The sequence below is a fragment of the Staurois parvus genome, unplaced genomic scaffold (genome assembly GCF_062004578.1).
Source record: "Staurois parvus isolate SC_StPar_1 unplaced genomic scaffold, SC_StPar_1.0 ptg002397l, whole genome shotgun sequence".
Classification (NCBI taxonomy): domain Eukaryota; kingdom Metazoa; phylum Chordata; class Amphibia; order Anura; family Ranidae; genus Staurois; species Staurois parvus.
The window spans coordinates 24385-40000 of record NW_028320193.1 but is presented as its reverse complement, the minus strand read 5'-3'; the positions used below and the strand labels follow the sequence as shown (position 1 = coordinate 40000).

Sequence of the window (15616 nt, the reverse complement as noted above, 5' to 3'; positions counted from 1 at the left end):
TTCTAGTTGCCATGGCGATCTGGTGCCTGGGATTTGTCGAGCCCTGCTGTGTATTAAAATACTCCCATCCTAGTGTTACTACACTGTGTACTCACCAGTGATATGCTGTACTGCGTTCTAATGTTACTACCCGGTATTTGCCTTTTATATATTCCCTCCTAGTATTACTACACTGTACTTGTTATATACCCCACCCTAGCATTACTAATACCCCACCCTAGTGTTACTAATACCCCACCCTAGTGTTACTAATACCCCACCCTAGTGTTACTAATACCCCACCCTAGTGTTACTAATACTCCATCCTAGCATTACTAATACTCCATCCCAGGATTACTACACTGTACTTGTTATATACCCCACCCTAGCATTACTAATACTCCATCCTAGTATTACTACACTGGACTTGTTCTATACCCCACCCTAGTGTTACTAATACTCCATCCTAGGATTACTACACTGTACTTGTTATATACCCCACCCTAGCATTACTAATACCCCACCCTAGTGTTACTAATACTCCATCCTAGTGTTACTAATACTCTATCCTAGTGTTACTAATACTCCATCCTAGTGTTACTAATACCCCACCCTAGTGTTACTAATACTCCATCCTAGTGTTACTAATACTCCATCCTAGTGTTACTAATACTCCATCCTAGTATTACTACACTGCACTTGTTCTATACCCCACCCTAGTGTTACTAATACCCCACCCTAGTGTTACTAATACTCCATCCTAGTGTTACTACCCGGTGTGCTCATCGGTGATATCCTCCATTCCAGTATATCTGCGGCATGCTCCCATCGTATATTCCCTCCCCGTATTGCTCGTATACTACACTCTGGTATTATTACACTGCATTCATAAAATACGCCATGCTAGCTCTGCAACACTGTATATTCCACATACTCCATCCTAGTATTACACCGCGCTCTCCTCATATATTGTAGTATGACTGCACCGTGTAGTAATATAGAGCGTAGTATTTCTCATACCCTTTTGTCCTGGAATAACGGCACTATCTCTGTTACTAAAATACTCCAGTGTTAGTACACCATTGGGGAGATTTACTACAGCTGGAGCACTCAGAATCCGGGTGCAGCTGTGCATGGCAGCCAATCCGCTTCTAGCTTCGGCTTGTTCAGTTCCACCCGGGTTACATCGGGTGCAATTCGCATGCCATCATATGCCAAGTCGCACGCTATTGTCCGCAATTCCAGCGGTCGTATCGGTGCGGTTCTGACTTGGTCTGACTCAATTTCTAAAGTAGTACATGCAGTACTCTTGGTGCGATTTGCAACCCATATACTCCATCCCGGCGTCACTACAGTGTGTACTACCCACATACTCCCTCCATCCCGGTGTCGCTACACTGTGTACCGCCCGCATACTCCGTCCCGGTGTCGCTACACTGTGTACCGCCCGCATACTCCGTCCCGGTGTCGCTACACTGTGTACCGCCCGCATACTCCGTCCCGGTGTCGCTACACTGTGTACCGCCCGCATACTTGGTCTTTGTGTTGCTACACTGTGTACCGCCCGCATACTCCATCCCGGTGTCACTGCACTGCGTACTGCCCACATACTCCATCCCGGTGTCGCTACACTGTGTACCGCCCGCATACTCCATCCCGGTGTCGCTGCACTGTGTACTGCCCACATACTTGGTCTTGGTGTTGCTATACTATGCTATGATTATATGTACCCTCCTAGTTGTACTGCACTGACTTCAGCACATGCGTCTTCGTGTTGTTTCTCTACTTGTCATGTAGTCCAATATTCATACTCTCGCCTATCTGCTCCCTTTGTACTCTGTGCTGTCTGTAGGGTAGTATCTCTGGAGTATTGGTCACCATTCCTCTGTGTAATACTCTGCTTGTACCCCGCAGGCTCTTGCACCTGGCTGTCATCCACAACATCCCTCAGCTGTCTCTCTACTTTATCTCCCTGGCCCCCAAGGAAGTCCTGGACATCCAGAATGACCTGTACCAGGTAGGTGACCTCCGCTGTGATTACCGACCAGTCGTGGATCTGCAGAGCTTGTGTTTGGGGTGCTGTGAAGGGTGTGGGGGTGTGGAGTATGACATGGTGTGCCTGGAGGTTCTTCTCCAGTGTAGTAGTCCTGTCTGGTTTGTCTGTGAAGGATACACCAGGCTGGAGGGTGTCCAGATAAATGATTGTTCACGGTTATGCCCAGACGTGGACCGCTGTGCTGGAATTGTATCTTCCAAACACCATCAGGGGGTACCTGGCCTGGCTTCTTGGCACCAAAGCTGAAATGATTAGATTTGAACTTCGAGGAGATGTAAGTAGACAGCTAATTAGAGTAAAAAAATGGCTCCATGTCCACCAGGTTCAGCTTGACTATCTCCAGAGAAGGACACGGCCGACCCTCAGGGCAACCATGGACAGGTTTGGGCTCAATGAGGCATAAGGAAGATTTGTGGCCCATTTATAACCATTCATACGTAACCAACTTTATTGGCACTGAACCGGGTCACTTAGATGTGTCCTTCACTGCCAGAGGGGTTTGGGTTCAAGGTGGACTTGACATTACTGCGTGTCGGGAGGTGCACAAAATTGCTTGCGTTCCTGATGCGCGGAGAAATGCACCGCTCCTTCGCAGAGCAAACTGTTACGTAGTGTAAGAAGGAAGGACAGTCCGAGACCCCACCATTGAGACCCCACTATTGAGGACCTACCATTGAGACCCCACTATTGAGGACCTACCATTGAGACCCCACTATTGAGGACCTACCATTGAGATCCCACTATTGAGGACCTACCATTGAGATCCCACTATTGAGGACCTACTATTGAGATCCCACTATTGAGGACCTACTACTGAGGACCTACCATTGAGATCCCACCATTAAGATCCCACTATTAAGATCCTACTATTCATTCTTGATGGCACCCGGCGTGTTGGCAAAATGCGCATGTTTTTCATGTGCCCCCAGGCTTTTCACCAGCTCCAGAAGGTGGGGGACAGGGGTCTTATTTCGCACTGCACAGCCTAGATCAAAGAGCCAGTGTAATCTGAGACCTGAGTGGAGGGAATGGATACGCCTCTGTCTACAGTCTCACAGGGAAACATGCATGCGAATTGAGTCAGTATGGAGTTGCTTCAGGTCGGGGGGGGAAAAAAATGGAGTGGTGTGTAGACTGAGCTTGTACATGTTGTATGGGAAGGTTCATGTACTGGTTGGGTTGTAGGACTGGCTGCTGTTTAGCTAGTTCCTGACCTAGTCCAGACCTCTCCTGACTCCTCTCATCTCTTCTGTCCAACAGTCAGCGCTGCACCTCGCCGTTTACCTCAACCAGCTGGAGGTGGCAAACGCACTGCTGGGAAAAGACGTCAACCTGGAGCTGCAGGACCGGAAAGGGGACACTGCTCTACACGTGGCCTGTGAGAACCAGCACTTGGATTGTGCCAGAATCATCCTGCGGGGCCCCAGGGGCCCCCAAAACCTACAACTACAGAACTGGAAAGGTGACTCAGCTCCTGGGATCATGTTACCTCACTAGATCAGCCTTAGGGCTCATTCACATGGGCATACAGGGGCCGCATGTTGTGCCTACGTGGGGCGCACAGGTGTTCCGTTCATGTCAATTGTGACTGCACAGACCCAGCCATTGCTCCCAATGTGGCATCCATGTGCGTCCCCAAACTCACTGTCTGCTTTCAGCATCTGCACCCACACAGGTGTCAGATTGGGAGCAGTGGTTGTGTCCATGCAGCCGCTGCATCCCAATTGACATGAATAGGAGCGATTCTGGATGAGCAATGTCAAAGTGGGAGTGGATAGTGACAACGAACTGTGATCAACCAACCCCAACACCCCCCCCCCCCCCCAACACACCTTCCCCCCCCCCCCCCCCCCCAACACCAACACACACCCACACACCAAAAAATCTGCAACTCCATTTCATGCTGGGGGAGGGAGAGAATGAGCAGAACTTCACTTTTTGAGTTCTGCTTTAAGTACTAGAACATGGACTGATTGAAGGGACACTCGCCTGGCCACTCCTCCTCCTCCTCCTCCTCCTCCCCCTCCTCCTCGCAGCATGTCGCAGGCAATCATCGCACTCCTGGTGTCTGAGCTTCTCCTTGGCTTTGTCATTGACCTCTCTACCTCCTCTCCGCAGGTCTGACCTGTCTGCACATCGCCACCCTGAAGAGGAATCTTCCCCTCATCTCCCTTCTACTGGACAGTGGAGCCAACATCAACAGTCAGGTAATCTCACCTCATCCATTCTCTGATCTGCTTGTCTGGAAATCTAAAAATCCTTTTGACTATTTTGCAATATTTACATTTTCTGTTTCTCCCCACCGACACGCCAGGGACGGTGGGGGGGCGCTGTTTCTCCCCACCGACACGCCAGGGACGGTGGGGGGGCGCTGTTTCTCCCCACCGACACGCCAGGGACGGTGGGGGGGCGCTGTTTCTCCCCACCGACACGCCAGGGACGGTGGGGGGGCGCTGTTTCTCCCCACCGACACGCCAGGGACGGTGGGGGGGCGCTGTTTCTCCCCACCGACACGCCAGGGACGGTGGGGGGGCGCTGTTTCTCCCCACCGACACGCCAGGGACGGTGGGGGGGCGCTGTTTCTCCCCACCGACACGCCAGGGACGGTGGGGGGGCGCTGTTTCTCCCCACCGACACGCCAGGGACGGTGGGGGGGCGCTGTTTCTCCCCACCGACACGCCAGGGACGGTGGGGGGGCGCTGTTTCTCCCCACCGACACGCCAGGGACGGTGGGGGGCGCTGTTTCTCCCCACCGACACGCCAGGGACGGTGGGGGGGGGGCGCTGTTTCTCCCCACCGACACGCCAGGGACGGTGGGGGGGGGGGCGCTGTTTCTCCCCACCGGCACGCCAGGGGCGGTGGGGGGGCGCTGTTTCTCCCCACCGACACGCCAGGGACGGTGGGGGGGGGGGCGCTGTTTCTCCCCACCGACACGCCAGGGACGGTGGGGGGGGGGGCGCTGTTTCTCCCCACCGACACGCCAGGGACGGTGGGGGGGGGGGCGCGGTTTCTCCCCACCGACACGCCAGGGACGGTGGGGGGCGCTGTTTCTCCCCACCGACACGCCAGGGACGGTGGGGGGGGCGCTGTTTCTCCCCACCGACACGCCAGGGACGGTGGGGGGGGCGCTGTTTCTCCCCACCGACACGCCAGGGACGGTGGGGGGCGCTGTTTCTCCCCACCGACACGCCAGGGACGGTGGGGGGGGGCGCTGTTTCTCCCCACCGACACGCCAGGGACGGTGGGGGGGGGGCGCTGTTTCTCCCCACCGACACGCCAGGGACGGTGGGGGGGGGGGCGCTGTTTCTCCCCACCGACACGCCAGGGACGGTGGGGGGGGGGTGCTGTTTCTCCCCACCGACACGCCGTGGGGGGCGCTGTTTCTCCCCACCGACACGCCGTGGGGGGGCGCTGTTTCTCCCCACCGACACGCCGTGGGGGGGCGCTGTTTCTCCCCACCGACACGCCGTGGGGGGGCGCTGTTTCTCCCCACCGACACGCCGTGGGGGGGCGCTGTTTCTCCCCACCGACACGCCGTGGGGGGGCGCTGTTTCTCCCCACCGACACGCCGTGGGGGGGCGCTGTTTCTCCCCACCGACACGCCGTGGGGGGGCGCTGTTTCTCCCCACCGACACGCCGTGGGGGGGCGCTGTTTCTCCCCACCGACACGCCGTGGGGGGGCGCTGTTTCTCCCCACCGACACGCCGTGGGGGGGCGCTGTTTCTCCCCACCGACACGCCGTGGGGGGGCGCTGTTTCTCCCCACCGACACGCCGTGGGGGGGCGCTGTTTCTCCCCACCGACACGCCGTGGGGGGGGCGCTGTTTCTCCCCACCGACACGCCGTGGGGGGGCGCTGTTTCTCCCCACCGACACGCCGTGGGGGGGCGCTGTTTCTCCCCACCGACACGCCGTGGGGGGCGCTGTTTCTCCCCACCGACACGCCACGGACGGTGGGGGGGGGGGGTGCTGTTCCTCTTTGCTTCAAAAGTCTGGAGCCCGCACACAGTTTACAATGCGTACATTTGGAGGCCATTCATTGGTTGATGCTATGAGGGGTGGGCAGCCGTGTCCCTGAGGGGTGTGTTTTAGTTGTGGCATCTAATTGTTTTAATAGGATTGTTAGAGATCTCCTCCAATGGGCTCCGGGCCTGTAGATGTAGCAGTGTGTGGTGACGCTGTGTATACCGGAGAGGTCTGGAACGAAACGGACCCCACGAATTTTGATCCATCGATGACCGTTCACACTCAAGTGAAGTCAATCTAAAGATCGGCTTCTCTCGAATGGGGCTGTTGGAAATTTTTCCTTCGATCAGCTCATGCAACAAATTTGGCTACAGTGCTGATCAATAACTAAATAAAAAAAAAAAAAAAAGAAATCGTCACATTTTTTGGAAATCCAACTACTATTTTCAAGAGTTAAGAACTGCAGTAAGGATATATCCCAGCCCTGGGGTGGGGGGGAACATTTTGGGTACAAACGACTTTCCAGTTTTTCAGCGGCCTTCTGCAACCCGTCTGTTTGGGGAGGGGAAAAAAACAAAAACGTTCAGTACATGCTGGGTTTTTAGAGACCATAGTGTGGTGGAACAAGTACAGAAAGTACCTGTTAGTCCTAACACCTTGTGGTGAGGTGACCCCGCTTACTCTGCACTGAAATCCCAAATGTGTCCGCTCAGCCCTTCCTGAAGTCTGGGCCATAGAACTTTCCCCCTTACCTCAGGATCACATTTGTGTGGATTTCCATGCTTGCATAAACGCACTGCAGCCCATGTAACATGATTTCTATGGATCTAGTTCACATCTCTGCGTTTTTTTGAGCCTGTGGGTTTTTGTAAAGGGATAGGGACTTTTTTGTTTCCGCAGCAGATTGTGTTTTGCATGTAGCAGACTTCAATGGACCCGCAACAAAAATACAAGTGTTGCGTTTTTTGATGCGTGTTTCCTTTTTTAAAAATTCTTTTGCCAGTGGGAAATAATTGACTTTGAGACATTGGATGGGTGCCACTTTGATGCGCCTTTACACTCTCTGGCACTCAAGTATCATCAAAGTAGTGCTGGAAGTTTCTGTGTCCAAAGTCACATGTTAGAGTGTTACTAAACCCATGACCGTAAAATTATTATTATACAGGATTTATATTATTATACAGGATTTATATTATTATACAGGATTTATATTATTATTATTATTATACAGTATTTATATTATTATACAGGATTTATATTATTATTATTATACAGGATTTATATTATTATACAGGATTTATATTATTATTATTATACAGGATTTATATTATTATACAGGATTTATATTTATTATTATTATGTAGGATTATTATTATACAGGATTTATATTATTATATATTATACAGGATTATTATTATACAGGATTTATATTATTATTATTGTACAGGATTATTATTATTATTATTATTATACAGGATTTATATTATTATTATTATATATTATACAGGATTTATATTATTATATATTATACAGGATTATTATTATACAGGATTTATATTATTATTATTATTATTATTAATATAAATCCTGTATAATAATAATCCTGTACAATAATAATAATAATATAAATCCTGTATAATAATAATCCTGTATAATATATAATAATATAAATCCTATATAATAATAATATAAATCCTGTATAATAATAATAATAATCCTGTACAATAATAATAATATAAATCCTGTATAATAATAATCCTGTATAATAATATTATTGTACAGGATTATTATTATTATTATACAGGATTTATATTATTATTATTATTATTATACAAAAATGGCTAAATGGTTAGCACTTCTGCCTGGCAGTACTCGGGTTGTTGGTTCGAATCCCAGCCATGGCACCTCCTGCCTGGAGTTTGCATGTTCTCCCTGTGCCTGCGTGGGTTTCCTCCGGGTACTCCGGGTTTCCTCCCACACTCCAAAGACATGCTGGGAGGTGAATTGGCTCTTGTCTAAATTGTCGCTAGTATTTGTATGTATCAATGTGAGTTAGGGACCTTAGATTGTACGCCCCTCGGGGGCGGGGACTGATGTGAATGTACAATATGTGCTCAGAATCCCAAAGAGTCCTTTAAGAGCTCCAGTCCCTGGATTCGTGGATAAGGTGATAAAAGTAAGAATTGCGCACTCACCAAATGTGCAATTCAAATGCGCATTAACAGCTGATATTCCAGGGTCCTCATATGGATCTGGTCAGGTCTGGTCATAGAAAGCCCTCCGCCACCTGGTAGTGTACTCCACACTTAGAGGAAAAAGCCGTTCTGCAGATGTAAAGGACTCTCACCAGAGCCCAAAGAACAAAGGAGGCCAAATAGTGTGATACCAGATAGGTAAGGGGTGTTTATTCCCAAAAACACACAATATAGTATACAGGCAGAGGCAGGAAGGATACTGACCATACACTGGATATGTAAATAATGGATGGCCGCCGGGGCCCTCGTGGCGCCGGTCGGCGTGACGTCACACCGCTTGTAGCCGCTCCCTGACGCGTTTCGTGCGAAGGCACGTAGTCATAGGGGGTTAGCTTACAGCAGCGGACGTCAGTGTAAGCCCTAAATAGGGAAAGTGGCGCATGCGCTGTAATCGCGCGCCATTTTCCCTTCGACACATGTCTCCGTATCGGGCGCCATTTTCATGTAGCCCGCCAAACAGCGCATGCGCAAGCGCTGTCAGCGCGGAGTAAGCAGCATAACAATGATCACCAGGAAAAGGTGTGTAGCCCAGCAACCAGTGCACGGAGACGATTAATAGTAGTCTCAAGGGCAATTTAAACACCATCATTACCAGATTACTAATTATCATAGCAAAGTGATAATCAAATGGACATCTTATCCAAAGCCTAGAGATTAATAAAAACGAACAGTATGCCCACAAATTAATCAGCATAATGATCAATGTGTTAATCAGCCATACGAAAAACATTATAAAAGTGTCAAATGATCCAGTTAAAAATGAGGTTATATCTGGTGGTCATTGCTAATGCCACACTCTTTAATACAAAATACCAAAAACCAGAAACATATGACATGATACATATGTCATGATGCATATATAAAACATAAGTGAAATCACACAATAAAAACACACAATAAAAACAAATTAAAACCACATATAAAATATATTTATATAGAGGAACATATCCCCTCATATATAATATATAAAAAATATATATGAAAATATATAAAATGATATCACTATGACCAAAACCACAAAACCAAAAGAGGGCAAAAGACAATAAGATAATAGAGTAAAAAGGAGATAATGGAATAAAAGACACTAACTGTTGTCAATGAAACAGTTAATGTCCATGTCTATGTTAAGTCCTTTAGGACGCATACAGTCAATTTGATAGATCCATTTAGTTTCCATCTGGGAAACCGCTTTCTTTTTATTCGTTCCCCTCCAATGGTTTTGTACTAAATCAATTCCTACAAATGTTAGGGAAGATGGGTCTCTGTTATGATGAGTCCTATAGTGCATTGACAACGAATGCTCTTTATAGCCTTTTTTCACATTATTAACGTGTTCCCGCAGTCGATCTCTAAGTCTCCTGGTAGTACGACCTACGTACTGTTTCTTGCACGGACATTGCAAAAGGTAAACCACATATCTGCTATTGCATGATATGAAGTTGTTAATCTTATAGTTTTTCCCAGTACTAGTAGACGTAAAGTCATCAATCTTCTTTTTCCTATGTCCATTGCATGTGCATATTATACAATTATTGCACGGGAAAAATCCGACCATATTATTAAAAAACGTGGTTTTAGTAGGGGGATTGATGATATTAGGGGCTATAGTATTTCTCAAAGGTTGTGCCCTCCTGAACATAATCTCCGGCTTATCCGGCAAGATCCGCGCCAAAACTGGATCCGCTTTCAAAATTTTCCAATTTTGGTTAATTATTCTCGTGATAGTTTTGAACTGAGCAGAAAATGTGGTCACAAAAGGACAAATCTTGGAAGGTTTACAAGTGGGATTATCAGTCAATAATGACTCCCTGTCCATATTTGCCACCTCTTGCATGATACGGGTAAGGTGAGATTGCTCGTATCCTTTTTCAATAAACCTATCACGCAAAATCGAGGCCTGTACGTGGTAAGTGTCCACTGAGGTACAGTTTCTCCGGATTCTGAGAAACTGACCCTTAGGTACATTTGAAAGCCACAATGGATGGTGGCAACTGCTAGTAGGAATGTAGCTGTTGCGATCCGTCTCCTTAAAAAAGGAAGAGGTCGCAACAGCTCCATTAGAGTTAATTAATGTTAAATCTAGAAAGTTAATGTTAGTCTTACTATATTCATAGGTGAGTCTGATCAGCAACAGCTACATTCCTACTAGCAGTTGCCACCATCCATTGTGGCTTTCAAATGTACCTAAGGGTCAGTTTCTCAGAATCCGGAGAAACTGTACCTCAGTGGACACTTACCACGTACAGGCCTCGATTTTGCGTGATAGGTTTATTGAAAAAGGATACGAGCAATCTCACCTTACCCGTATCATGCAAGAGGTGGCAAATATGGACAGGGAGTCATTATTGACTGATAATCCCACTTGTAAACCTTCCAAGATTTGTCCTTTTGTGACCACATTTTCTGCTCAGTTCAAAACTATCACGAGAATAATTAACCAAAATTGGAAAATTTTGAAAGCGGATCCAGTTTTGGCGCGGATCTTGCCGGATAAGCCGGAGATTATGTTCAGGAGGGCACAACCTTTGAGAAATACTATAGCCCCTAATATCATCAATCCCCCTACTAAAACCACGTTTTTTAATAATATGGTCGGATTTTTCCCGTGCAATAATTGTATAATATGCACATGCAATGGACATAGGAAAAAGAAGATTGATGACTTTACGTCTACTAGTACTGGGAAAAACTATAAGATTAACAACTTCATATCATGCAATAGCAGATATGTGGTTTACCTTTTGCAATGTCCGTGCAAGAAACAGTACGTAGGTCGTACTACCAGGAGACTTAGAGATCGACTGCGGGAACACGTTAATAATGTGAAAAAAGGCTATAAAGAGCATTCGTTGTCAATGCACTATAGGACTCATCATAACAGAGACCCATCTTCCCTAACATTTGTAGGAATTGATTTAGTACAAAACCATTGGAGGGGAACGAATAAAAAGAAAGCGGTTTCCCAGATGGAAACTAAATGGATCTATCAAATTGACTGTATGCGTCCTAAAGGACTTAACATAGACATGGACATTAACTGTTTCATTGACAACAGTTAGTGTCTTTTATTCCATTATCTCCTTTTTACTCTATTATCTTATTGTCTTTTGCCCTCTTTTGGTTTTGTGGTTTTGGTCATAGTGATATCATTTTATATATTTTCATATATATTTTTTATATATTATATATGAGGGGATATGTTCCTCTATATAAATATATTTTATATGTGGTTTTAATTTGTTTTTATTGTGTGTTTTTATTGTGTGATTTCACTTATGTTTTATATATGCATCATGACATATGTATCATGTCATATGTTTCTGGTTTTTGGTATTTTGTATTAAAGAGTGTGGCATTAGCAATGACCACCAGATATAACCTCATTTTTAACTGGATCATTTGACACTTTTATAATGTTTTTCGTATGGCTGATTAACACATTGATCATTATGCTGATTAATTTGTGGGCATACTGTTCGTTTTTATTAATCTCTAGGCTTTGGATAAGATGTCCATTTGATTATCACTTTGCTATGATAATTAGTAATCTGGTAATGATGGTGTTTAAATTGCCCTTGAGACTACTATTAATCGTCTCCGTGCACTGGTTGCTGGGCTACACACCTTTTCCTGGTGATCATTGTTATGCTGCTTACTCCGCGCTGACAGCGCTTGCGCATGCGCTGTTTGGCGGGCTACATGAAAATGGCGCCCGATACGGAGACATGTGTCGAAGGGAAAATGGCGCGCGATTACAGCGCATGCGCCACTTTCCCTATTTAGGGCTTACACTGACGTCCGCTGCTGTAAGCTAACCCCCTATGACTACGTGCCTTCGCACGAAACGCGTCAGGGAGCGGCTACAAGCGGTGTGACGTCACGCCGACCGGCGCCACGAGGGCCCCGGCGGCCATCCATTATTTACATATCCAGTGTATGGTCAGTATCCTTCCTGCCTCTGCCTGTATACTATATTGTGTGTTTTTGGGAATAAACACCCCTTACCTATCTGGTATCACACTATTTGGCCTCCTTTGTTCTTTGGGCTCTGGTGAGAGTCCTTTACATCTGCAGAACGGCTTTTTCCTCTAAGTGTGGAGTACACTACCAGGTGGCGGAGGGCTTTCTATGACCAGACCTGACCAGATCCATATGAGGACCCTGGAATATCAGCTGTTAATGCGCATTTGAATTGCACATTTGGTGAGTGCGCAATTCTTACTTTTATCACCTTATCCACGAATCCAGGGACTGGAGCTCTTAAAGGACTCTTTGGGATTCTGAGCACGTTATGGACTGAATTTATCATTTAGTCACCATTTGCACTATAATAGCACCTTTATTGACTTATATTTATATTTAAGTATATAAGTATATTCATATAGATAGCGCTGCACCTCTCCCTTGTATACATTTCTATTAAGAAGGTTCATATGGTACCTCTTTGGTGTTCAGCTGCTGTTCTCTTCTTTTATACTTTGTGATTTTATATTAGTTGTTTTTAAGCGCTCACTTATTTTGAAATTTATGAATGTACAATATGTATGTAAAGTGCTGTGTAAATTGACGGCGCTCTATAAGTACCTGAAATAAATAAATACAGGATTTATATTAAGGATTTATTATTATTATTATTATTATTATTATTATTATACAGGACATTTATATAGCACCAACAGTTTGCTCTGCGCTTTACAATATAATGGGAGACAGGGCATTGATGATCAGTGTAGCCCCAGCAGTGCCACCTGTCAGTGTCCATCAATGCCAGCTGTCAATGCCACATATCAGTGCCTACGAGTGCACATCAATGCCACATGCCCATCTGAGCTGCCTTTCAGTGCCACTTATCAGTGTGCATCAGTGCTGCCTATCAATGCCATATGAGTGCTGCCTTTCAGTGATGCCTTTCAATGCCTACCAGTGCAGCCTATCAGTGCCCATCCCTGCAGCCTCATTAGCTCACATCAGTGAAGGAGGAAAATCACTTATTTACAAAATTTTATAACAAAAACTAAGAAACATTTTTTTTTTTTCCAAAATTTTCAGTGGTTTTTGGTTTGTTTAAGAAAAAATAAACCCAGAGGTGATTAAATACCACCAAAATAAAGCTCTGTCACAAAAAAATGATAAAAATGTCATATGGGTGCAGTGTCGCATGACCGCGCAGTTGTCATTCAAAGTGTGACAGCGCTGAAAGCTGGAAATTGGCCTGGGGGCAGGAAGGGGGTAGAAGTGCCCTGTAGGCAGGAAGGGGGTAGAAGTGCCCTGTAGGCAGGAAGGGGGTAGAAGTGCCCGGGGGGCAGGAAGGGGGTAGAAGTGCCCTGTAGGCAGGAAGGGGGTAGAAGTGCCCTGTGGGCAGGAAGGGGGTAGAAGTGCCCTGTGGGCAGGAAGGGGGTAGAAGTGCCCTGTGGGCAGGAAGGGGGTAGAAGTGCCCTGTGGGCAGGAAGGGGGTAGAAGTGCCCGGTGGGCAGGAAGAGGGTAGAAGTGCCCTGTGGGCAGGAAGGGGGTAGAAGTGCCCTGTGGGCAGGAAGGGGGTAGAAGTGCCCTGTGGGCAGGAAGGGGGTAGAAGTGCCCTGTGGGCAGGAAGGGGGTAGAAGTGCCCTGTGGGCAGGAAGGGGGTAGAAGTGCCCGGTGGGCAGGAAGGGGGTAGAAGTGCCCGGTGGGCAGGAAGGGGGTAGAAGTGCCCTGCTAGTGGTTAAAGGGACCCTGTGGCAGCCAGGAAGGGGTTAACCAAAACTAAATCCTTCTTCAGACATCTGGACTATGTACAGTTCAGTCATATATATTTGGATACAGGCACATACTCCATCCATCCTGACCCAGAAGTATCCCAGACAGACATACTCCATCTATCCTGACACAAAGATCCCAGACCCTCCACCTGAGACTTTCTAAACACCACAATAGTCATACAGCAGCTAGTGGATTCTTCTGTTTTATTAGTGATAATAGTGTGGACATCCTATATACAGTTAGGTCCATGTATATATTTGGACACAGGCACAATTTTAGATTTTTCAGGTATTTACCGAAATATATTTAAGCTATAGTTCTATAATGGATATGAAAGTGCACTCAGGTTTAATAATTATTTTTTTTTTTTTTTTTAATCATTATACAGGATTTATATGGCGCCAACAGTTTGCGCAGCGCTGTACAAAATGAAGGCAGACATTACAGTTACAATACAATTTGGTACAAGAGGAAACGGAGGGCCCTGATCCTGGGAGCTTACAATCTAGGAGGAAGGGTGGAGTGATACAAGAGATAATAGCTGTGGGGGATGAGCTGATGGAGGAAATAAATGGCGGTTTACTAGGTAGAAGCAGGATAGACTTCTTTTAAAGAGAGGGTTTTCAGGGATCGTCTAAAGGTGGATAGATTAGGAAATAGTCGGACAGATTGGGGTAGGGAGTTCCATAGGATGGGAGAAGTTTGGGAGAAGTCGAGGAGGTGACATGGGAACTACAGAGCAGAAGGTTTTGGGAGGATCAAAGAGAGCGGTTTGGTTGATATTTTGAGATCAGGTTGGTGACGTAGCTGGGGGCAGAGTTGTGGACGGCTTTGTAAGTTGTTGTTAGTATTTTGAATTTTATTCGTTGAGCATGTGGAAGCCAGTGGAGGGATTGGCGGAGAGGGGTGGAGGACACTGAGTGGAGGGATTAGCAGCGAGGAGTAGCAGACACTGAACGTCTGAGGGTATGTACAGTACATCCAAATTGGAGGAAGGTAATTCCAAAAGTAATTGGACAATTGAATCAAAAGCTGTTTCATGGCCAGGTGTGGGCTACTCCTTTGTTATTTCTTCATCAGGTAGCCTCGCTGGCGGTATTCCCGAGTGTAGCTCGGGGTAAAGTTTCAGTACCACAAGCGGTAACCCCCCCGAGCTACACTCGGGAATACCATGCGGCGTTGCTTCGGGATCCCTCGATCACTTACCTTGTCCTGCGCTCCCGCGATGTCCCCCCTGCAGTGTCCCCGGCAATGTCCTCCAGCTGATGCCGGCATCTGTCTTCCAGGTTCCATTCTCTGCGACGTCGGGACGTACGGGGGCCGGAACTGGCGGGAAATTTGAAAATGACAAAAAGTGACAATCACTAAATACACTAAAATCACATAGTATAACATTCCCATATCAAACCATTTCACATACATTTTGTCCCGAGTGCTTTGTCCGGCACCCTGCCTGCATTTTTATTGTTCTTTCTGCCTGGAAACTGAGAAATGTGCATGGCGTCCAAAAAGCGTCCCTTTAGGTCAGACGCGGTTTTAGACCGGCTAGAGAACAGCGATAGTAAATCAGAACCACTTGCAGAATTGAGTGATAATGATTGGTGGGAGAAATTCCTCATCAGACAC

The 15616-nt window shown here is 46.8% G+C and overlaps 1 protein-coding gene across 1 annotated transcript in view; it reads left to right on the top strand.

Moving 5' to 3' along the window:
* Positions 1 to 15616, top strand: part of NFKBIE (NFKB inhibitor epsilon) — a 43697-nt gene that overhangs the window by 14088 nt on the left and 13993 nt on the right. Inside the window, exons 3-5 of the mRNA XM_089665879.1 lie at positions 1894 to 1996; positions 3296 to 3497; positions 4154 to 4242. Of these exons, the coding sequence (XP_089522005.1) occupies positions 1894 to 1996; positions 3296 to 3497; positions 4154 to 4242 (394 nt within the window). The remainder of the gene's footprint in view (positions 1 to 1893; positions 1997 to 3295; positions 3498 to 4153; positions 4243 to 15616) is intronic.